The sequence below is a fragment of the Microtus pennsylvanicus genome, chromosome 5, assembly GCF_037038515.1.
Source record: "Microtus pennsylvanicus isolate mMicPen1 chromosome 5, mMicPen1.hap1, whole genome shotgun sequence".
NCBI lineage: Eukaryota > Metazoa > Chordata > Mammalia > Rodentia > Cricetidae > Microtus > Microtus pennsylvanicus.
The window spans coordinates 70,683,676-70,707,613 of record NC_134583.1 but is presented as its reverse complement, the minus strand read 5'-3'; the positions used below and the strand labels follow the sequence as shown (position 1 = coordinate 70,707,613).

Genomic DNA, 23,938 nt, shown 5'->3' with positions numbered 1-23,938 from the left:
GCCAAATACATGCTGATTCCTCAAGAATCACGGTACAGAATAACGTTTTGGCTTCTCATCCAAACCTAAAATAACCTTTTGGCGTCTCATCCAAACCACTGGCAATACACAAACTGTCTCAACCCACTTGTGTCTATAGCCAGGACGTTTGTGGCATCTGCAGCCGGTCTTCAAAACAGTCCATTGTTTAGAAATCTAGGCCAGAGCTACAAATTTCTCTCGCTGTCCCATGTGAACATTCATCTCCAAATTGCATTTTACGGCACACGAAATGCAAAACCCTGGGAAGAATGGATCTGAGTGATAAACAGATGTTTCCCCCTAATTGTGCTGTGAAGTCATTAGCCACACACTGGTTCCTTCATATCTAGGATTTATTGAGTTAGGAGAGAATTGGAAAAGGATCTTATTGTAATATGTGAGTATTTGTTATGCTCTACCGCCAACCGACCTTAATAGTTCACTTTGCCTAAGATTTACAGAAATCTATTTTATTTTCCAAGCTGAAAAGTAATTATTAAAAGTAGCTGTAATAACACCTGAAGGTTCGTGCAGTATAGAAGGCAATTGCAGATATGAATATATTTCCAGCCATAGTTACTCAAGAAGCTTTCCTCTGTGAAATAAAGGGATTTCTTTCCAATAGCCCCGTGTGTACTGTCACTGTTCTGGAATAGTCACCGCAGTCTCCAGAAGCACGGGCATAATGATGGGGCAACAGGAATCACCTTCAAGCCACTAGGCAGCCCATCTGGAAGCTTTGTTATTGTTTCCGGTGGAGGGAGCGTGTGACGGCTTCCTTTGCTACAGAATGGCTCACTGGCGATGCTCCAAGAGTAACTGGGCATCAGTAAGGAGTTCCAGAAGCTCTGGAACATTCAGGGCAGTCTTCCGGTGGACAGCGGACCTACAGAGTTGGTTACTTGGATCTGACACTGTCATCCACCAGCTGCGTGGCTTCAGGAAAGGTCCCTCCTCTGTCTGGAAGGTACTTCTGATCTATAAGCAGTGGGTAGTAAAGACTCCTTCCTCTGTGACATAGGCTGGGACTGTATGAGGCAGGCTTTCCATAGGCAGTGACACACAGGGAGGAAGAAGTAAAAGGCTGTAGTTGCCATGTGGGAAGTGAAGGAGGTAAAATAATCCCATTATATTCACCAGCTGCTTGGGTGTTTGCTCAGTTGTTCTAGGACAGGGACACAGACAACATCTAGTGATGAGGCAATGGGGGAGTCTTTTTTCTTTGTGTCTGGGCATGTAATGTACACACGTGTATTTCTGCTGGCATGTGTGTGGGCGCACGTATGTGTGTGTAGCGTGTATAGAGATCTCTAGTTGAAATTGGATGTCTTCTGCAATGGCGCTCCACCTTAGATATTGAGGTAGGATCTCATATTTGATCTTAGCGTGTACTGATTTGCCTAATCTGGCTTCCATGCTTGCTGAGGGTAGTTTGCTTCTGCCTTCCATGTGCTGGGATTATGGGCTGGGCACCCCACCCACTCCGTGTTTACTTGAGTTCAAGGGATCCAATCTCCAGTCCTCCCATGGGGCAAGAACTTTGCCTAAGAAGCCTCTCCCCAGCCCACCACAGGGTCATCTTGTCCGTGGTCAACAACTGCCTAATCCAAACCAGACACATGGTTAGCAAAGCTCCCTACACGGACTTTCAGGCTTATCCTTAAAGGAAAAGGGGCAGGGATTCTTGTCACTAGCTTCTAGCCTGTTTTCACTACACTGACAATACGTGGAAACACTCACCATAAGTCAGGTAAGGAAATCTGTTCTCTCCCAAAGTGTTAGACAATCACAGTGTCTCAAGTGAGCCATCAGGGCTGCTCTTGAACTGGAAGTGAGTTTTAACTAGGTGGATCGTTTCTTTTCTTTATTTAAAGTTGACTAATGTCTTCAACAGGGGTTGACCAGTGAGGATCAAAGCCCATTTGGCTCAGAGTTGGAACAGTGGACATATCTGTCACCAAATCACGGGTACTTACAAACATGAGGCGCGTAGGTATGTTGTCTGACTGCACCAAAGGATTTTTATAGAGCCAGATCTCTTCCGGCTGGATGACTCTCTGGAACGGATCCAAAAACTCTGTAAAACTGAAACAAAATGAAGAAAAGGACATGAAAGCCGAGCATTCAGCTGCTGGGGACAGACCCTGGGAAGCCACTTCTGCATGCCCTTAGGAGAGTCTTCCAGACTTCTGGGAAGGGGAGAATCAGCCCCGAGTGATGGTCCTCAGCCAGGTCCAACTGGACAAAGACAAAGAGACACTGAGACTGTATAGTCTTCTGTCCTCCTGGCAGCAGGGACTCATTCTTGGTAAGGAAACAGCTCTGATACTGTTTTACAAAGAACTCTAAGAATTCAGGCTCCTTACGTGAGCTGAAAGTTCACGTGCCACACAATGGCTCATGTGGGGTCAAGGCTAGGCCAGCGCACAGTGTCTGAGAACAAAATGGGTCTGAGACAGAAACGGGGATTTAGGTGTCTCCCTTGACCTACCCCGCTGTCGCCCAGATTAGGTCATGCTGCTGCTACTCCCTCCACTAGGGGGCAGAGGAAGGATGAGGAGCCAGGACGTCGTTGGTCTGCTAATGGGCTAGCTCTAGGCATCTTTCACCTTCATCTTTTCACCCGTGGAGAGCCCACCTCTGCCGTGGGAAGCCACCACACTCCCGAGCCTGGGCTACATCTCCATTAGTTGGACCACGGAAAGCAATTATTAAAAAGGGAAGTGGTGGGAGTGTGGGAGACAGGCAATAGGAATTCACTTCTTTCAGATTTCAGCTATTAACTTCTGCCCAGCCTCTCCAACCCCATCTCCACCTAAACCTCATTCAGAATGGTTTCAGGCACGAATGGCTGGGGGCCAGAGCATCAGGAGGTTCCAGTCTTCCACTGCCAGGCTGAGAAATGTTGATCCTGAGCTAATAAGCTGGGACTCGCCAAAGTGGTGCCTCTGGCAATGCGATGCCCGGGACCTGGAGAAGAGCAGAGGAATGGAGGCAAGAGGATAGTCAGGGGCATACAACTACCCCAGTAAGAGATGCCTGCAGCTTGGCCAGGAGGATGCATGGGAGAGCATGTGGTTGAAGTCCGGTCCAAGCTTCTAGTTTGGTATACTATGGACCAAGATGAGGAGCATCGGGTGGCAGCTGGAAGAAGAGGAGGACAGGATGATTCTCCAGGGACTTTTAGAGTACCTAGCAGCCTTAGTATTTCCACAGCCATCCCTGTTTCAGTCCTGGATCCAGGAATTCCCTCTGCCACTGGCAAAAGGAAGGAAGGAAGGAAGGAAGGAAGGAAGGAAGGAAGGAAGGAAGGAAGGAAGGAAGGAAGAAAAGGGAGGAAAAAAAGAACAGTCACCCAAGAGCCAGGTTCTAGCCAAATTGGGGACCTTAGAACCTCAATTTGAATCCCAAACTTGGGTGTCATATGATCATGGTCTGTCTGTATCTTTCGTGCCAATTTTCAACAATGACCCCACAAGTCAGTGACTGTAAGCTGAGAGCCACCTAGGATGTCTGACCCACTGGGAGGCTCCAATACTGTCAAACTTAATGTCACATCCATTCTGAGCAGCTTCACGGTATATTGTAATCCAGTGGACAGGCCTTGCAGTCAACTCGATCATGAATCTAAAAGAAGCAATTCCTGTCTGTTTCTACATGCCTTCCTGCCCTTCCTTCTCTTCTCCCTTCTCTGGGCCTTTACCTCTAACTGCGGGTGGGGTCCAATGCTAAGCATTGGTGTACTTGGGAATTCCAAGAAGAGGCACCTTCGACAGCTCTGCTCAGCCCTGTGTCCACACCACTCCACCTGGAGTTGCTGAGAGTCAATTGACAAACACTTGCCAGTATAGCAGTTACTGCCATAGAAACCAGCCAAGCCCTCACCAACCTGAGCCCAGACTGTGTCTACTGCAGAAAGGGGCCCCACGTGTGCCAAGAACCAGGTCTGCAAAGCCGCCATGGGCCCTGGGTACTTTCTCTGAGGTAAGATGTGCCAAGCACCTCCCTGGACATCAGGAAACTGCTCCCTGGCACAAAACTTCCACCATGAAGCTGCTCTCCATGCTACCGAGCAAAGCACTGCCCCTTTGTGGGCTGCAGTGTACACGCCTGCAAGGGGGAAGCCACAGCTGGAGGTGGGTGAGAACCTTCTAGAGGCTTCCTAGTCAGGTGGACAAGCAGTAGGGACAGGCCCTGGGGATGTGGATTTTAAACTATTCTCCTGGTGCTCTGCTCCAGCGCTGACCCAGGGATCCCTGAAGGGCCTGCACTCTTGACTGCAAGAAACTTGATGATGCAACCTTCATGGTTTAAATCCCAGTGCTTCAATCCAGCCCTGGCTCTGCAGAGCTTAGGAAGTCCTTTCCTTAACACCCCAATCATCAGTTTCCTCATCTGTGAACTGACCCTGTCCTACAGAACTGGCATGGAACTTACATTGAAAGAACACACATGGAGACTGGGCTGAAACCCAGTTGGTAGATGCTGGCCGAGCACACACAAGGCCCCGGGGTTCTGTTCCTATCAGCTGGGTGATGGTGTGCACCTATAATCCCAGCTCTCGGAGAGTGGAGGCAGGAGGATGAGTTGAAGCAGACTGGAGGCTAGCCTGGACTATATGAGAAAGGAAAGGAAAAACGACGAGAAAGGAAGAAATAGAGGGAGGGGCAGAGAAAAATTAAAAGGCTGGGAAGAGGAAAAGGGGGATTTTGAAACACACAGAATCCACAACAAAACATAGGCAGAGAAGCTAGGATATATATATATATATTTTTCATTTACTGCCATACTCCAGTCTCTGGTGTGTGTTTCCTCCGGTTTTTAGTATTTTCTTTGACGGTGTCACAGCTTACTCCCTGCTCCTGGGTGTTTTAAATGCATTTTAAACAAAACGAAAGGCAACGAAGCTTACTTAAAAGATGTTTTTTTTAAGGGCATATAGGCTGTTTGTGAGAACTAAAATTTTTAGAGCGTTTCTGATTACTGTGACTCCACAATAAATCATCCAAAAATAATTGATTTCACTCGCGAGCTTCTGGCTTGGGAAATTCTGGGCATCCGGCTGAGGAGTTCTTACTTCACTGCTCTCTTACAATGTCTTAGGACATCGGCTGGCACTGTAGCTGTCTGGGGGCCACGTTAGGTTATTCACCAACGACAGCCTGGCTGTAGCCGAACGGGAGTACCAACACATTCCCAGCCATCTGCACGTACTGAAAATTCCAGCATCCAGAGAGAAGTAGGCAAAAGCTAGCTGACTTTTCCTGATCCAGCCCTGAGGATCACATAACCCCATTTTCAGGGTTTGGATGTTGATGACCCCCAAGGGCTCAGGTGTCTGAACACTTAGTCCCTAGGAGGTGCCATCGTTTGGGGAGGGTGTGGAACCTTTAGGAGGTAGAGGAGGAAATGGGTCACCAAGGATAAGGTGATGTTTGTTTATTTATTTTTACTTTGCAAGCACTAGTGTGTTACCTGCATGTATGTTTGTGTGAGGGTGTTGGATCCCCTGGAACTGGAGTTATAGACAGTTATGAGCTGCCATGTGGAAACTGGGAATCGAACCCAGGCCCTCTGGGAGAGCAGCCAGTATTCATAACTGCTGAGTCATCTCTCCAGTCTCAAGACTTAACATTTATAGGCCCACCCTGTTTCCTGTCCCTGGTTTCCTAGTCTGTCCATATGTAAGTGAGCAGCCGTAGGCACCTGCCACCACATCGTAGAGCTGCTTCTGTGTGTTCTGCCATGATAGACTGTACCCCTAAACCGTGAGCCAGAAAAGACCCTTCATCCCTTAAGGGTTTTTCTTGTTGTTGCTGTTTGCCAAGTGTTTGTTCGCTGCAATGAGAAAACTAACGGATGCTGTCCATGTGACCACACATATGGGCAAGCCTTAAAGTGAGCCTCAAGGAAGGGAAACAGATGCCTCCTCCTGACAGGCATTGTAAGTCCTGACTACAGAAAAGCAGGTGGGTGCAGAATATGGCTTCAGCCACCGTAGGATGTTACTAACTGTGATGCTTCCACAGCCCGCTGTCAGACACTCCAGAACCCTGACTCCCCTCTTCTCCACAAAGCAGGCCACATAGCCAGGAGACCTAAACACATCACTGTGCAGTTTCCTTCCCGCTGTCGGTGTCCTGAGTACCTCTCTCTGTTCCTATCTGTCTGTCTCTGTCTCTGCCCCCTCTGGCGGTGTTCATGTAAACATGTGTGCATGTAAGAGAGAGGCCCAAGATCAACTCACCTCAGATACTGTTCCTCACATGCATCCCCCTTGAGTTTGGACACAGGGCCTCTCAATGGGACTTGGAACTTGCCTATTAGGCTAGGCAGTCTTGACAGCAAGCTCTGGGGGCCCCCACCCCCCGCTCCACCTCTCCAGCACTGGGGTCACAAGGATGTGTCACTGCACCCTTCATTGTAAGAAGCTAGCACAGGGATTGAACTCAGGTCCTTATGCTTTCCCGTCAGACACTTTACTCCAGTTATATCCCCAGCCCACAGGATTTACTTTCTAAAGGTCAGGTGCGATTTTTCTAAACGGTTGCCAAACACTGAGACTTTGAACAATCTCTCACTGTACCCTGACTAGCTGCAGCCAAAACACATCTATCAGGCAAATCGTATCTCCTGGGAACAGCAGTGCTAAGAAAGATAGATGTCCCTTCTCCAGCCACTGGCGTCGGCTTCAGAGAATCCAGACAGGAAGGCAGCTGCTCAGAGGACCCAGGGTTTATAAAAGCAAATGGGGTCAGAGAGGCACACGGAGGGTGGAGAAGCCTGGAGACTCAACAGTGCTTCCACGGGAAGGCACAGCCAGCCCTGGGGTATCCTTCCACACAAGCACTTCGGAAGAAGACTGTAGAGCGAGAAGTAGAAACTTTGGTTCTGGGGCCGGGGAGCGAGGTCCTTGCTGCACACATGGAGACCTGAGCTCCATCCCCAAAACCTCCATCAAAAAGCAAGGCCTGGGAGTGTGCACCTGTAATCCCACCACAGAGGAAGGCAGAGACAGGAAGATCCCTGGAGCTCATGGACCAGTCCCTTGGCCTACTTGGTGTGTTCCAGGACAGTAATAGACTCTATCTCAAGAAATAATAATAAATAGCCAAGGTTGGTGGCCATCTAAGAACAGCTGCAGTCTCAGGAAAGACAAAGTGGTCCCCCAGTCTCCACATGCAACTGTACACACAAAGGGTACCTGCACATATAAGAACATGTGTGCATGCACACACACACACACACACACACACACACACACACACACACACACACACAAGCCTTGCTTCTTCATGAGCTGTGGAGGTACTGCCTCTAGTTACCTCATCACCAGGGCTCTGAGGACATCTAGCAGTTTGATGGGTCATAGGATCCCACACTTTAATGTGCTCAGGAAATACACGGGGGTATTGTGACTACAGATCCAGGTACAAGAACACCTGTGAGCTGGCATTTCTAGAAAGCTTTCTTCCTGATGATGGCATGATGTTTATCTGTAGGTTATGACCCAGGGAGTCTGTCTCAATCTCAGACCTGCAATCTGGACCTTAACTTAGCAAACCCCAGGGGAGTTGGGGTACTCGCTATGAGTTGAGACTCGGTGTTCTCAGTAACAGCCAGGGTCTCCTAACCCTGGCCATTCAAGAGCCAGGTTGTCGTGTACTATTACTTTTCTGTAGACGGAACCCCCTTGGGAGCTACTCCGATTGTTTTAGAAGAAATTTCATGTCATTTTAATTATAAAACCAGCATGGTCTTCCACATGCCTGCTAAGCCTCAAAATAAATGCAGTATCACAGGATGACTGACTAGTCCTGCAGAGTGACCACGGTTTCCGAACACAAGTCTGTTCTCTCTGAGAGGGGACAAAAATGTGGCCAAGGAAGCCCTCCCATTCTGCAAGGAAGGTCATGCACATATCTAATCACACGCATCCCATAAAGCCTTGAGTAGCATCTCAAACCCCACTGTGTCATACAAGGGGTGGGGGAGAATGCTGCTCCCTGATTGCTCATGACACAGCTTGAAGAATGGAGAAAACACAGAGTACGTTTTCACAGACATGATCTTAACCGTATGCTCCGAGATGCTCTCCTTGATTCATGCAGCGTTCACGCACAGAGCATTTGTTTAAACCTCGCTTAGGTGCATCGCTCACACCCATAACGAACATACACAGCACACACAACCCAAATGCAGGCACATGCATCAAAACAGATTCAACTGAGTGGGGAGCGTGGAGAAGGGGAAACGCACTAAAGTTTACTGAACGAGAAAAGAGGCAGAGGAGTCAATGACAGGCAAAACACTAAAGAGTGAAGGAGTGAGGTCAAAGCCGAAAGACAGAAAACCGAACCTTTTCCTCTGGGGGGGAACGTCACTCCCCTCCTCCTGCCTTCCTCTTCCAGTTGCTTGACTCTTCCAAGCATCAGGTGCAGTTGGGGGGGACGCACTACCACTGTGGCTGTCCTAGTCCGTTCACAGGCTGGTCACCCCTAGGTGATCTCAGATGAGGGCCAGAGTGTAGACCGGCACAAGACATGTCACTGAGTTCACACCTACTCACGAACTCACACATGCTCACACGCATACGCACGCTCCTGTTCCCTGCGGTCAGTCCTATTTCCATAGCTTAACATGGCTTCAGCACCTTCGCCAATGCACAGCTGATTCTATAGAAAGGGCACAGCAGGAGACGGTTTTTCTAACCCTTGCCAGGTTTTAGTCAGTCCACGCACCATCTACAACATGCCTGGGGATATCTTCTAGCACAGATGACACTGTTCTGGTCCCTGTACTGTAAGTCACAAGATCCTGAGCTACAATCAACTGGAGCGGTGACAGAGGTGAAGGTCTTCAGTTCTGAGGCTAAGAACACTGTCCAGGCATTAGAGCGCTACCCCACTCTGCTTTGAGGAAATGTCTAGTTTGGGATACCTGGCTAGGTGGATTACTGAAGTCACACACACACACACACACACACACACACACACACACACCAGCACACAGACCCAGAGCCACTCCCTGTTCCTCCAGGGTCATTTCATTGAGTATGATAACAGATTCATTCCAAAGTTGGAAAACAGAAGAACAATCCATTTCAACAAATCCCTAGTGGAATTTAGAAATAGCGAGTTCCAGGCCAAGGGGCACTAATGTCTTCTCTAATACAAATTCTCAAAGCTCTAGTTTTCTTACCTACCAATACATACACAACTCTTCTAACCTGTTGGTCCATGGGCCTCTCCCCATATAAGCAGATGCTCTAGGATAGCAAGTCATGCACTTAGAAGCCATCCCTTCCCCACCCCCAACTACTCCAATTAGGCAGAAATAGGCACTTGTCAGTTCATTGACTTGGTCCAAATCTCCAACTCAGCACTTGCCTCTTGGGTGGCCCGAGAAAGATCATTTAACTTCTTCTGAAATTTCATATCCCCCCCACCTGCCAGTTCCTTGGGATGACCACACCTTCCAGGGCTGCTGAGAATATTTTATTCACAGCATGAAATATTAGGAGCCCTAAAATTCCCACCATGAGAGGTGGTTGCTTTTCTTGACAATGTTAACAAGCAGTGACTCCCATGGGAGGATGACTGGGTCAAAGCTGTCCTCCTCCTTCAAGTGGCCCTGAGGACAATGGGATTGTGTGTTGGGGAGGGGCTCAGATAGAAGAGTGGTTACAATCACCACTTGATTTTGGCCATTCCATGAGCCAGCTGTGGCCCAGAAAGCTGTTTCTAAACCCTGAGATCTATAGGGGAAAGACCTGATGTGTGCTGAAAGGGCTTTGCAGGTGAGAACCAACACTAATTGCACTTTGACTTTTCCTCTCCAGTGGGCCCCTGCAAATAGACATCAAACATGGCCAGTAGAAGAAGCTGGCTCTTCCACACTTGCTGGGGGGAGGTCTATCAGATGTTTTCATTAGTCCCGGGAGTAGGGGGTGGAAAGTGGTTGTGGAGAGAATATATTGATGGATTATCTCTGAGCCAGGAAACCAGCAGCCAGACTTCAGATGGGTCTTCTTCTGAGTCTGAGTCCTTAGAGATGCCAGATACAAAGGTGACTATTAGAAACACGAGCAGAACTGACCATCACACCAGGCTCTGCCCTGTGCCAGGCACTTCACAAAGCGCTTTCCACGGAGCTTCAGTAATCCTCAGAGGCAGCCGTGCAGGGAACTGGCAGGGCTCAGCTCAGGACCAAGTGCACCGAAGCTATGAGATATGGGATGGATGTCTAGGTCCACGCTGAGGTCTAAAACTGTTCTTATTGTCATGAGCACATGAATGGCATGCTGTTTTGCTGCTGCTGCTGCTGCTGCTGCTGCTGCTGCTGCTGCTGCTGCTGCTGCTGCTGCTGCTGTGATTGTGAGTGTATGATTGCCACTGGGTGAGTGCAGAGGTCAGAGGACCGCAGGACAATTCGTGTCATCGGGCTAACTTGGCAAGGGATTTTATCACCGAGCCACCTCACTGACAATCCACACAGCTCAGCCTGCCAGAGTCCATTACTCCTCAGGGTACATACCGCAAGGTTAAGGCAGCCTGGGGGCTCAACCCTCCCTCATGTCTCCCACACACTGTTCTCCAGCCTCACTCAGTGTGAGTGGCAGGTCAGAATTTTGGAGAGGGCGGTTCCTGGGTTTACTGGAAGAAAAGATCTAGAAATAAAGGGAAGGAGGAAACAAGGTTCTAGAAATCATTCTAGAAAGCAATGCCCTCCTGCCTGTCACTCCTGGCAGCAGGTGGTTCAGTCAAACAGCCTGCCCTCCCCCAGGTGCCATCTGCCCAAACCAGATAAGAACCAGCCTCCAGGTGTCACCTTTTCTGTCATTCCCAACAGGAGTACCGGAAGTGACCTCACAGATGTCAGTGACATTGGAGGCAAACCCTGGATACCCCCTTCACCCTTCACTCTAAACACTTGCCCCTTTTAGCTGAGGCTACAGATTCTGGAAGCAACCGACTAGCTTGGACATCCATTCTTCTCTTTTCTGCTATGTGATCTTGGGCTCTTCATCTCTCAAGCCTTGTTTCTCTCATCTGTAAAGTGATTCCGAGAACAGCACCTACCTCAGGATGCATATGAAGTGGGTCAGCTCATGGGTGTTACATTTGGACAGTGGAAAGTCAAATCAAGACTTAATGTCATGTCCGAGTGCAGCATCTGACACTAGATAGGTTTCAGAAATCTTGATCACGTGTCTGTCCTCTACCCTGCTTCCAGGGATAATGGCTCCTGAACAAAATATTTGTCTTAGTGAGGAGCCAGACAGGTCCTGCTTATTCTTGAACAGTAAGTCCTAGTGTCCTGTCAGCCCGTATTCAACTCTCCTCAGGGAACATGCCCCAGCCCTTGCCCATTGACTTTGCTGCTATGAGGCTTTGCATGGCATCCCTATCCTCTTCCTGGATGTGAGTGTCTATGACATACAAACTCTGTCTGGGCTACACATTGCCTATGGTCACTCCAAAAATCTGAGGTCAGAATACCCTCCCCGGACTCTCTAAATCCCCAGATCAGGAATCCCTCCCTCCAGACTGGGTGGACAATGTACAAGAAACACATGTCCCCTCCTACTATGCTCTCCTAAGCACAGGATGGAGTAAGGGGTAAGACAGGGGCTAAGCTGGAGACTTTGTTCATCTGTCTAGCTCCTGGGTGTGGGGAGGGAGGGACCAGAAGAGATGGACCAGAAACAAGCTGCGTCAGTGAAGCCACCCTGCTGGTACAACACTTCTTCAGATCTTGGCAGCTTACTACTGTCCACTCCCTCTCTGTGGTCACTACTCTGGGGCCCATGGTCTGTTCCTTCTGGACCTCCAACTCAATGGGATATGAAGCATGTTCATGGCATCTTTGCTGTCTTCCCGACTGGTCCTGTGTCTCTAAAGGAGTTTTCAGAGAGGTTTCTAACCACAGAGAGAAGACGCACCCTGAATGTAGGTGGCACCATCTGATGCACTGGAGTCCAGGGCTGAACAGAAAGAAAGAAGATGAACTGAGCCCAGCGATCACCACTGTCTGCTTCCTGCCTGCAGACACACTGTGACTTGCTGCTTATACTCCGCTCCTGCCTCCATGTCTCCCCCCAACAATGGGCTGCATCCCCTAAAACCAGGAGCCAGAACAGACCCCATTTTCCTTAAGCTGGTCTGTCCCTCATTTGGTCATAACAACTGTGCTACTATTACAGCATTCCCATCAAATGTTTTTCCCAAACGCATACACCCCAAACCTCACCAAGACTTTGAATTCAGCAGGGACAAAAGAACCAAACCAGAAGTCACCTTCGAGGAACAATGAGATGAACACAGGAAGAAAGCCAGAAGTGATAGCCAAGTGACCAAAGACCAACAAAACAAAACCAAACACCTCCACAAATGCATTATGCATACTTTGATTGGGTGGTCCTAGGTATAAAAAGGGTTAGGATGCAGCCTCGAGGATGCCTGGATATCGGGTGACATAGGAAGAACTGTTGTCCTTCACTGCTGTGACAACAGGGGCACGTGAAAGGACACTTCCTTTGCAGAAGCAGTTGAGGATTTCAGGGGGCTCAGGAGCGTGACATGCCAGCTCCTCATTCACAGGTGTTCGGAAAAACACCGAGGCATGAGGCAAAGGCGAAAGATAGTGACAACTTCCCGCTCTCCGTGGAGCACATGGGGATTATCCCGCTCTTCAGTTGCCCTGTAGGCCTGCAATATTTCAGATTAAAACACCGGCACAAGCCTAGAAACTACCTCAGAGGTGGAGGGAAAGTCGTGGGCATGATGGCACACACCTGTAACCCCAGTCTTCAAGAAGCTGAGGCAGGAAGATTTTGAGTTTGAGGCCAGCCTGGGCTACGTAGTAAGTCTCTGACTCAAAAGAAAAAAAAATAAGTGGAAAGGAGAGACTGCGCAGAAGATGAGAGCTGCTAAGAGATGGCGGGAGCTAGACCTCTGAAATGGAAAACCCGCACACCTACGTGACTCTGGGCAAGCGGTTTATCCTCCATGAGTCCCGTAAACAGAAGCAATGGTTCTATTCATTACAAGAACCAGGACAGAAAAGGCAGAATGGGCAACACTCTGCGCAGCCCACCTTCCCTTTCCCCAGGATTTTTGCCTCCAGCAGCAACAGAATATTGCAGTTTTTCATCTGTCTCACCAAAGCAGCAACCCACACTCAAATGTGCTTGCAGGGGACCGAGTCTGAGAGTAAGCTGAGCTGGTACAGACACCGTGTGTGGATCACCATAAAAATTGCCCCCAGAAGTCCAAGCGCTCAGAGAAAAGCTGTTTGTAAATGTCTCCATACAGGGTGCTTCCCTTTGGGAGTGCACAACAGAAGATGGGCAATTCATCCTGAACCCAAACAAACTCCCTGGTCTGCCTGAGTCCAGACTGCAAAGGCTGATGCAAGAGGGTCCTCCTGGCTTATCATTTGATAAACCACTCCTCGTCTGTAAAGACGATCAGAAAACCCACCACAGGAGCGACAGACATTTAGCACAGATGACAGGACCCAGGAGGGGAACTCAGCCACTGTACTAACAAGACTAATTGTTGGAAAATTCCAAATTACAAACACTCCATTACTGTTGATATTAGCCGGTGCAAGGAGTGCTGGGGGGTATTTTGTTTTGCTAATTGACTTTGTTTTTGAAGTTTGTACTCGTTAGAGCACGCATGTAGTGAAGTATTTACCTATGAAATGATATCATGTCTGGAGCTTGACAGAGGGTGTTTGGAAATTTCCAGAATGCGTTTTTTGTTGCTGTTTGGTTGGTTTTGTTTTTGTTTTGTTTTGTTTGTTTGTTTGTTTAGACAGGGCTTGGGTGTCCAAGGATGACCTCCAACACGGTATGTATGAAGGTTGACTTTGAACCCCAGATCCTCCTGTCCCTATCTCCAAGTGCTGGAGTCACAGGTATGTGCCACCAGCCCTGTTCAACAGTGTTTCCTAGATTGGTATTGCTCAGGCCAACTGAGATACTACGAAAGTATTTATGTCTGTCAAAGCAACAGCTTACTCTTGGGAAGTATTTAGTTCCAATTGCATTTCAGCATAATGTGATAATTATAAGAGAAATGAGAAAAACCAAAAAGAAGAAAGCTGTCAGAGAGAGAAATCAGAAGCAAAGAGGGAGCCAGGAAGATGCAGCGCCACGTGTAAAACGCACCACCTTCAACAATTCAGATTCTGCCTAGGAAGGCGTCTCTGTAGGCAGAATGCTTGCTATGTAAGCATAGGGACCTGAATTTGATCCCCAGAACCCATGTAGAAAAGATGAACATGGTTAACCATGCGTGTTATCCCAGAACCAGAGAGGCAGAGACAGGAGGATCCCTATGGCTTTCTGCTCAGCCAGTCTAGCCAAAACCAGTGAGCTTCAGGTTTAATGAGAGTCCCCGTTTCAAAAAACAATGTGGCAAACCACTGAGGAAGAGACCTGACATGGGCCTCTGACCTCTCCATGGGCACACTTACATCTGGACTCTGGAGTCTGGAAGGAGCTGAGGAGTCTTCTCCAGGGCTTGGAGGCTTCCTGGAAGGCACTGAAGGAGTTGCCTAACAACCCAAACCGAGGAGGGGCTGGAAAAGTGAGCCACCTGGTGGCAGTTGACGGTGGTACAACCAGGCCAGTGGGTTTACAAGACTCCACCCTGAAGAATCAGCTTCCCAAAGCCTAAATCTCAGGACAGCAGAAGCAGGCTGGGTATCTTTTTCCCCCTGCTCTGGCCAAGACCAGACAGAGTGACCTCCAAGGTGGAATTCCTCTATGAGGCAGACAAGTTTTCAAGCAGAGAGGATGTTTGGAATAGGAGCCCCCCTAGCTGTGTGTGAAACCCAGGAGAGCAGATGTTCGCCAAAGAAAGAACTAACAGGAGACAGACAAGAGAAAACTGTCTAAGAGACCTCAGACTTCAGTAACTCTCCGACTACAATGTCCACGGACATCTTCAATCTTGTATCAGGTGGGGGTCTTTCAGATTTCAGATCTTAAAACACATTGGGACATTCTACAAATATACCGTGAACCAGGCCACAGCATGACCCCGGAAAAGGCCACTGATCAAAACAGAGCTCTAAGCAAAAGAGAACCTGAGTCAGTGGTCAGGAAAACACAGTGAAGAAGAAACTTAGCTTGACGGGGGTTTCCCAACCAGTTTTAATCAAACACCAGCCGGGGGCACCATCTCTGGACCAGAGCACTGGGCAATATTTCTGAGAGTTTCTTCCACTGTAACCTCTGAATTCTCCCGAGACCATGGGTAAACACTGCGGGTGGCATTAGGTCTTCATATTGCTACTCAATATCTCTCCCAGGGGCCTTGAAATCAATACCACCACATCCTCAGCCCAAATATCTCTCTATAACCTATCGCCCTCCTCACCCATGGAGGGGGGGTCAAGGCTGTGCTCTCCTAACATGGTTGTAGGATGGGCTGCTAAACACAGGAAATGAAACAGCCACAAAGCAGAGGGCGCAGGCCTGGGGCAGCCCAGAATCCTACAGGAGGGTGGGGCAGGGCCACAGGGTTGGTACCAAGCAAGTGGGAGATGAAATCTGTGAACCAACCCCCTCCACTTGTGGGTTTTAAGTGTCAAAGGGAACCTCACACTTGCCCCCCACTAAAATAATACATTTTGCTCATATTAAGTATCACTGGGCGTTTTTACAGCCACCCTCATGCGAATCTGAACTCTTCAATGCAAAGTGAGATATAGACACTACGTACGCAGCATGGTGTCGGTGACTCAGAGCCTGAGCCTTGCTCAGTGGCTGCCTGTTGATGCAACTGGGCTCTGTGGGTGAGGTGGAGCTGCTCACTTGAGATCTTCGAAAGAAGATAGAAAATCATAAGGCCACTGCTGCAAAGATCCACAGCCATGGAAGAATAGCAGCTCCAAATGGGCAGTGTGGGCTCTTTTGTTTGTTTCTTGTTTGTTTTTTCAAGACAGAATTTCTCTATGTAGCCCTGGCCATCCTGGAACTCACTCTGTAGACCAGGCTGGCCTGGAACTCAGAGATCCACCTGCCTCTGCCTCCCAAGTACTGGGATTAAAGGTGTGCACCACCACCAGGCTGCAACATGGATTTTACTTTTTGTTCTGTTTTGTTTCATTTTGTGTGTTGTTTTGTTTTTGTTTTTCGAGACAGGGTTTTTCTGTAGTTTTGGAACCTGTCCTAGAACTAGCTCTTGTAGACCAGGCTGGCCTCGAACTCACAGAGATCGGTCTGCCTCTGCCTCCCCAATGCTGAGAGTAAAGGCATGTGCACCACTGCCTGGCTCAACATGGATTTTTAAACCTGTTTTTTTTTTTTTTTTTTTTGGTTTTTCGAGACAAGGTTTCTCTGTGGCTTTGGAGCCTGTCCTGGAACTAGCTCTGTAGACCAGGCTGGTCTCGAACTCACAGAGATCCGCCTGCCTCTGCCTCCCGAGTGCTGGGATTAAAGGCGTGCGCCACCATCGCCCGGCTTTTAAACCTGTTTTTGAAGATAAATTTGTCTTTACTTTATGTGAATAAGTGTTTGCTTGTATGCACGTGTGTATATATTATGCATATAAGTACCGCAAGCATGTCCCATGCCCATGAAGGTCAGAGGAAGGCCTCCATATGGGAGCTAAGAACTATGGAGTCATCTCTGCAGCCCCGTAACCTGCTTTTGATTATAGCTGTACCACTAGCATTTAGAACAATGCCCAGCACATAGTAGGTGGTCGGTAAACATTTGTTGAACCAGTGCCTTAAGACATAAATCCATGACAGCTGTCACAGTCAAGATGCAGTCATCCGCTCCACAAGCTTCAGTTGGAGGCTGCTGGCTGGCAGCCTGAATGCAGCCTGCTGCCAGATTGGGTTTAGATTGCTCACTGTTACCAAAGTGTAATTCATAGACACTATTTAAAAACCAGGATTTTTTTTTACATTAAAGAACCTGCTATGGTTACCTTGGGTCTGTACCCAACAGTTGGTCAAACTAACACAGAAGCAGCTGCCAACTGTTTACACAAGATGTCTACTCCATTTTTGTTGGGAACCCTCTCTCATATCGACTGTGCTGAGGGGCAGGCAGAGGGGCTACTGTGATAGTTAATCTTGTGTTTTAACTTGACAGGGAAGAGCACCATGGAATCTCTGGGCCAGCCTCTGAGGGTGTTTCCAGAAAAGTTGAGTTGAAAAAGAAAGAGGCACACTGAATGTGGGTGGTGTCACTTCCAGCCTGGAGTCCCCGACTGAAGGGAGAGCTTGAAGCTAGTTGAGCACCACTTCCTGATTGCACAGTGGGGGGGAGCACCCTCCCCTGTCCCAGGAGCACTCGCTCTTCTCCACTTCCTGATTGCACGGTGGGGGGAGCACCCTCCCCTGTCTCAGGAGCACCAGCCCACTGAGCTCCAGGAGCCAGGTTTGGTAAATCAGAGTCACACAACTCTTCTTTACTCAGGCAGTAAAAGAGACCTCAGCACAGACATCTAGAAGAGGGGGAGAGGGGACAATAGCGGCCGGGTCAGGTGACCATTTGCTGACTCTGCCAGACACCTCTGACACCTTATCCCAATTTCTCCTCACAAGTGAAAAGAGGGCAGTTATCTCCATTTTCCAGAGAGAGAAACTGAGGCTCAAAGAGGCTTCTTTTGACCTGCGTGGGGCATTCAGCTGACAGGAGCAAACTGGGTCTCTGGGAACAGGGTTGACAAGTGGTAGGGGCAATGGGTGGGCTTGAAAACACGGGTACACAACAGGATAATGCAAAGCCCTTGGCAATAACCCAAGGATGCAGACCAGTACTGGATCACTTGCCCTGACTCACCCTGAGGACTGGAAAGCCACCCGCCCCTCAGTGCTGCTTTCCCTCAAGGAGTGAAACAGCCACTCTACTTCTTACAAACCCATGCATTCACTTGAAGTATAACAACATATTCAAGGAAAAGCCTGGGTTCTGAAATACACCTCATTGGGTCGGACCTTGGCCCAAACCATAACACTTCTCTGTGTCTTGGTTTATTGTCTGTAAAAAGAGTTCCAACAAGTACAGCAACCAGCATACAGGAGGCGAGGTCTGTGAGAGCAGCAACCAGCACACGGGAGGCAAGTTCCTTGAGAGCATGTTGTTTGCCCTTTATTTATTCTCTCGTTTGTTTGACCCGTGCACCAATACATAATAAACACGGAGTCACTTCACAAGCTAGGGCCTCACTTAAGGAGGACTAGCACTGGCCCCAGGCTCCACGGGCACTGTCCTCCTGTTCCTTGTGCCTCTCCCTGCTCATTTTCTCTTCTCCAGCTCTACTTCCCACCATCCAGTCTCTCCATGAATAATGTCACTCCCATGAGACCATCTGGAGACTTGAGTTTTATGCCACGCAAGGCCACCTCTGCTCCAGGGAGACCCTGATTTTTAGGGCCTTTTCTCATCAGTCTCGAGGTTCCCTATTCACAGGGGCATCCTTGAGAAATCCCTTCATTCCCACTGCCCTCTTGGATTGAATCCCCACTTGTCTTGGGGCCTCTAAAGATTTCCTATGAAACTTGCAAGATAAGCCCCAAGTAGGGACATGGTCTTCCTACCAGAACTGGGAGCAGGGCACTGGAGTTCCCTCCCTATATTGGCTGCTAATACACATAATTATTGCCAGTCAGAAAGCCCAGTGTGGGGAGTGTCTAGTCCACGACATGCCAAGTCCATGGACAAGTTGCCGTCCCACCTTGCTGAAAAGAACTACTACTTCTGTCTTAGTTAGGGTTTCTATTGCTGTGAAGAGACACCATGACCATGGCAGCTGCTATAAAGGAAAACATTTAATTGGTATGGCTCGCTTACAGTTCAGAAGTCGAGTCCATTATCATCATGGCAGGAAGCAAGGCAGCATGCAGGTAGACACAGTCCTGGAGAGGAGAGTCCTTACATCTTGATCCAAAGACAACAGGAAGTGAACTCATACACTTGGTGTGGCTTGAGCATATATGAAACCTCAACCTCAAAGTCTGCCTCCACAGTGACACACTTCCTCCAACAAGACCACACCTACTCTAACAAGGCCACACCTCCGAATAGCGCCACTCCCTTTGGGGGGCCATTTTCTTTCAAGCAACCACAGCATCACTCACCCTGAAACACAAAGCCTGGAAGCAACAGCCTTGTTCTCACCATTCCCCACCTGTTGCCAGACCTGCCGGACTCAGGAGAGATTTCCCCAGAATCTGCATTCATTACTGGAAGGTCTTAGTGGGCTTTAAAGATTTTTGTACAGCTTTGCAAATTTAGGTAATCAAGTTTGGGAAAGAGTGTAATCAAGCTGATTTATTCACAATTACCTTCCCCTATTATCCTCCTTGTTACTCTGTTCTGCAATTACTTGCATGGAAAATTTTTATGTAATGGAGACAGTGAAGGGGAAGGCTTCAGATACTTGGTGACTCCTGTCGTGAGCCAGGCCTGAGCTCTGTCTCTGAGCCTGGACGCCTTGCAGGAAGCAGATGGGGTAGGCTGCCTTCCAGGTAAGTAAGGGAAGTAATGCATAATATGTCATGAACCTATCTGAAGGCAGCAAGCTCCTTGGACCTGCCCCATGTGGAAACTTACTGTAACCTGGCCCCAAGTGAGGACTTGCTCTGTCTAGTCAGGGCAGATATCCTAACCTCCCCAGGGCATTCCCCAAGGAAGCTGAAAAGCCGCTGTGAAATTCATGCCTGTCCATGTTTGCTAACAGCTCTGAGACCTTAGGAATCATTCTCCTCCCTGTATCAACAGGGTGCTGATACAGTATTATTTGCAACAACTTCATTCTAAATATTGCACAGTAGTCTGGATACTTTCAATGCATGCATTTTCTTTCAGTCTCTCAACTGCTATGGACTATGAATTAGTATTAAGCCCATTTTACAGATTTTCAAATGGAGGTTCTCAGACTCCAGACCCCATGACCATAGCAGTGAGTTGTCTCCACTACTGAGAGGAAGGTGGAAACAGATTGAGAGGTAAAGTGGATTTAAGTTTTATGCCTCTTAAAGGAGCATTTTGGAAGAAGTAAGGAATATGGACAGAAATGGAAATAAAGCTACTTCTTGATGAGCCGGGCATGAAACAGCGCCACTGACAGCAGCCGTGGATACGTGAGACTCACAGGAGTCGTCTTGTGTCTCATCCTGGCCACCAACTGTGGCATAACCTGAAGGGTGACACCAGCTTCTCTAGATCCTGCATAGGAGAGGGCTGTTTGGGTACTCAGTGCACGGCATTTAGTGCATTCCGGAGAAGAGCAGGGTAAGACACCTGGAGCAGCTGGCTGCTTTTCAGACGCACCCTCTCCTTGCCTCATCCTGGACCAGTTAATCCAGGGCTCCCAATCCAGGACATCCAGGGTGGTACACCCTGCCAAGGAGCCTCCTTACAGAGCCTCTCATAACTGAAGATGCCAATGGGGCATGTCTGTTTATTCTAGAGACCTCTTTATTCTTTTTACTTGTTCTTTTAGTGGGATTTTCTTTGACTTGGTCTTTGCCTCATTTATTTCCTTCCTCAATGCACCAGTAACAATGGACCTCTACATTTTTTAATAGGAAATGTACAATATCCAGTATCAGAAATCTCTCTCTCTCTCTCTCTCTCTCTCTCTCTCTCTCTCTCTCTCTCTCTCTCTGTAACATGAGGGCCTACTTGTTGGGGTTTCTGTCCTTCCCAGTTCCTTCAGCCCATAAATCCCAAAGAAAATCTCACAGAGGTCTACATAAATTATAAACTAATTGGCCCATTAGCTCAGGCTTCTTATTAACCCTTATAACTTAACCCATTATTCTTATCTATGTTAGCCATATGGCTCAGTACCTTTTTCAGTGAGGCAGGTCATATCCTGCTTCTTCAGTGGATGGGCCAGGACTGCGGGAAAGAGCTTCCTTCTTCCCAGAGTACTGCTGTTCTCATTGCCCTGCCTCTACTTCTTGTCTGGTTGTCCCGCCTATGCTTCCTGTCTAGTAACTGGCCAATCAACGTTTATTTAAAGCATAATTGACAGAATACAGAATTGTCCTACACCACTTCTCTGTCTCTGTCTCTGTCTCTGTCTCTGTGTGTGTGTGTGTGTGTGTGTGTGTTGAGTCCTACCTATGAATCTTACTGCCCAATGGCAGCTCCCTTTTTGAGGGTGGTCCCATTTGTTGTGAGCCATGCCAGGATGCAGCATTCCAGCCTGATCTACAAGTCGGACCCCCACCTTAGAGGCCATTTCAAGCAGTGCATAAAAAGACTAGGAAGGGAGACCAAGACCCCTCTGCATCCAAACACCAGAGGCCCAAGTAAGCAGGTGACTAGGCTGGCAAACATTTGCTGGACATGAAGGTCATGCCAGCCCCTGAGATCTAGAGCGGACAATGCGTAGTTCCCACCCCCAGGAAACTTCCCGTCTGAGGAGAAGGCACAGACTTTGTCAAATGCCAGTCTGAGTTTGCTGCTGCTGCCATAAGAGTCACCACTGACCTTGGTTTCCATCTCAAGAACTCAAAGTGGAAAATATAATTCAGGTCTCGCTGAGCAAATGTCAAAACAATAACAAACCCAGGTTCCTTTCTAGCAGATCTAGGGGAGAGTCTGTCTCTGCTCTTTACCAGCTTCTCGAGGTCATCTGCATCTCAGATGGGACTGTGGTCCTTGATTCCAAGGACTTAGTAGAGAGCAAGAGAGGGCATAGGAGATGGGTGTGTCAAGATGTGGGTTATCTTGTTCAGTGGCTGGACAAGTTCGCTGTCTTCCGACTCCAGCCCCACAGCTCTTTGAGAGGAGCATCCCCCTTGCCCAGCTGGCCCCTCTGTCAGGATTCTTGCCCTAGTGTTCCCCCCGACCTGGACCACATCTGGAATGCTTTCCCCACTGCCATACGCCTGCACGGCTTGCATTTAGTTCCTCGGGCTTCCAATCCAACAGCATGTATCTGCCAGGTATGCTGGGACATTCCTGTTACTTAACAGCCACACTCCTTGGCCACAGCAGCCCTTCTTTTCCACCTGACTTCTAATGTCTCCTACGGTGTGCTTACATTTAGTTCACTGGGGTTCACTGTGTACCGCTGCATAAATGTCTTCCTTACCAGATCAGAACAGAAACTCGGGGAAGGCAAGGGCTTCATCTCCTGTGTAACCTGATGATCGTTCAGGTCTTTGTGAATGGATGATCTCACTCTGTCATTTAACAAAGAAAACTCACACACGCTTACAGGAGGGTACCTCAATAAATGCTCTACTATCGTTCCTCCTTACAGAAGAAAGCTACAGAACATGAACTATACCTCAATGCACTCTCATGTGCATATATAAGTATACAAGTGTGCATATTTCTATTTACACACACACACACACACACACACATACACACACACACACACACACACACACACACACACACACACACACCAGAACCTCCATAACAGCTGGAAAAGATGGCACTGCACAAATCCTCTCACAGAGGCATGGGACTGGGACAACCTGTCGATTTAATTCCCTCCTTTCTCTCTGACCCAGAATCTTATCATCAGGGAAAGTTTGATAGGCAACACACTCTACAGAGAAGGTGAGTCGGTCAAACTCCCCGTGTAGCCGAGGATGACCCGGAAAGCCTGATCTCCCTCCACCTCCCAGGTACTAGGATTAGAGGTACATGCTGCCATGCCTGGTTTATGTGGTGTTGGGGATTAAACCTAGGGCTCTGTGCATGAAGCAAGCACTCTACCAACTGAGCTATACTCCCACCCTGGACAATAGAGTTCTAGCAACCCTGACAATGAGTATCCCAGCTGGTTCCCCAAATGGCTGCAGAAGAAGATGTCTGTGCAAAGTACCTTACAAACCCAGAGAGTAACCAGATTTTACAATGTAGGTCAGAGGGATTTAGTGTTTAGACTATGACCACACAGCCAGTCAATGTGGTCCCAGCCAGGCAGGGACTCAAACCAGCCTGTCCAACTTCTGACTGGGGAAGCCCATCCATCATCACACTTCCTCAAGAGATACACTTGATACGATACCCTTGATTAACTGGCGCCATGCTAGGGTGAGTCATGCCTGAGACGGGGAAGGGTCAACTGTTGATCCGAAACCATGGTTAGAGAGGGCAGACAAGGACTCCACTAAAAGCCACAAAGTCTACCCAGGCCGTGAACTAAAGTTTCTCCTCTTGGGTGCTAGAGATAGAGCTGCTACAGCAGATGGCAGAACTGAGCCTTAGAGAGCCTTCCTGAGGACAGTCCTCCCCACCACCACCACCACCACAGGCTTTCCAGGAAGGCCTCAGTGTCCTCTGCCTTGCTGAGGTAGCTATAGCACCAAGCCTGGCAGAAATTACATAAGTGCTTCGTGCTTCCGGAAGCTCAGGAGAGTAAGCAATGGACATGTATTTCTTTCCACGCTGTCTTTCGAGTCCTCCACTTCCGCTTTCAAAACCCTCTCGGGAGTTCAGCGCTGGAGGTTAGAAGGTGGCAATTTGCAGATGTTCTAAAGCTCTTTCATTTGAGAAACAAGCTGTCCCTTCTCCCTGGTGTCCACTGAACCATGCTGTTCCTTCTTCCCGATGTCCACCAGGCCAAGCTGTTCCTTCTCCCCAGTGTCCACTGCAGCTACCTAGAAGCCCTTCAGAAATGTCCCCAGGACCTCTTTAGCAGCCTGGGCACATCACAGCCCTTACCTATGTCTGTTACCACCCTGAATACCCAGCTGCAATCCCATTGCTTCTCCCCAGTTCTAAGAAAAGGCCTGGTCCCACCAGCTTGTCCCCTGTGCCAGTCACAATGCCCCTACTTGGAGCAAAACATCTGATATGGCAGATCTTGTCACTGCCCCCAGGGACCTCGTACTCAAAGGGTGAGATGGACCCTGAAATTCTGGCCACAACATGTGAAGAGAGAACTGTCCAAACCCTGGCCACGTG

The 23,938-nt window shown here is 48.6% G+C and overlaps 1 protein-coding gene across 1 annotated transcript in view; it reads right to left on the bottom strand.

Annotated features, from left to right (window-relative positions):
* Plpp4 (phospholipid phosphatase 4) overlaps positions 1-23,938 on the bottom strand; it is a 121,479-nt gene that overhangs the window by 70,528 nt on the left and 27,013 nt on the right. The window contains exon 2 of the mRNA XM_075974862.1: positions 1,998-2,106. Within this exon, the coding sequence (XP_075830977.1) occupies positions 1,998-2,106 (109 nt within the window). The remainder of the gene's footprint in view (positions 1-1,997; positions 2,107-23,938) is intronic.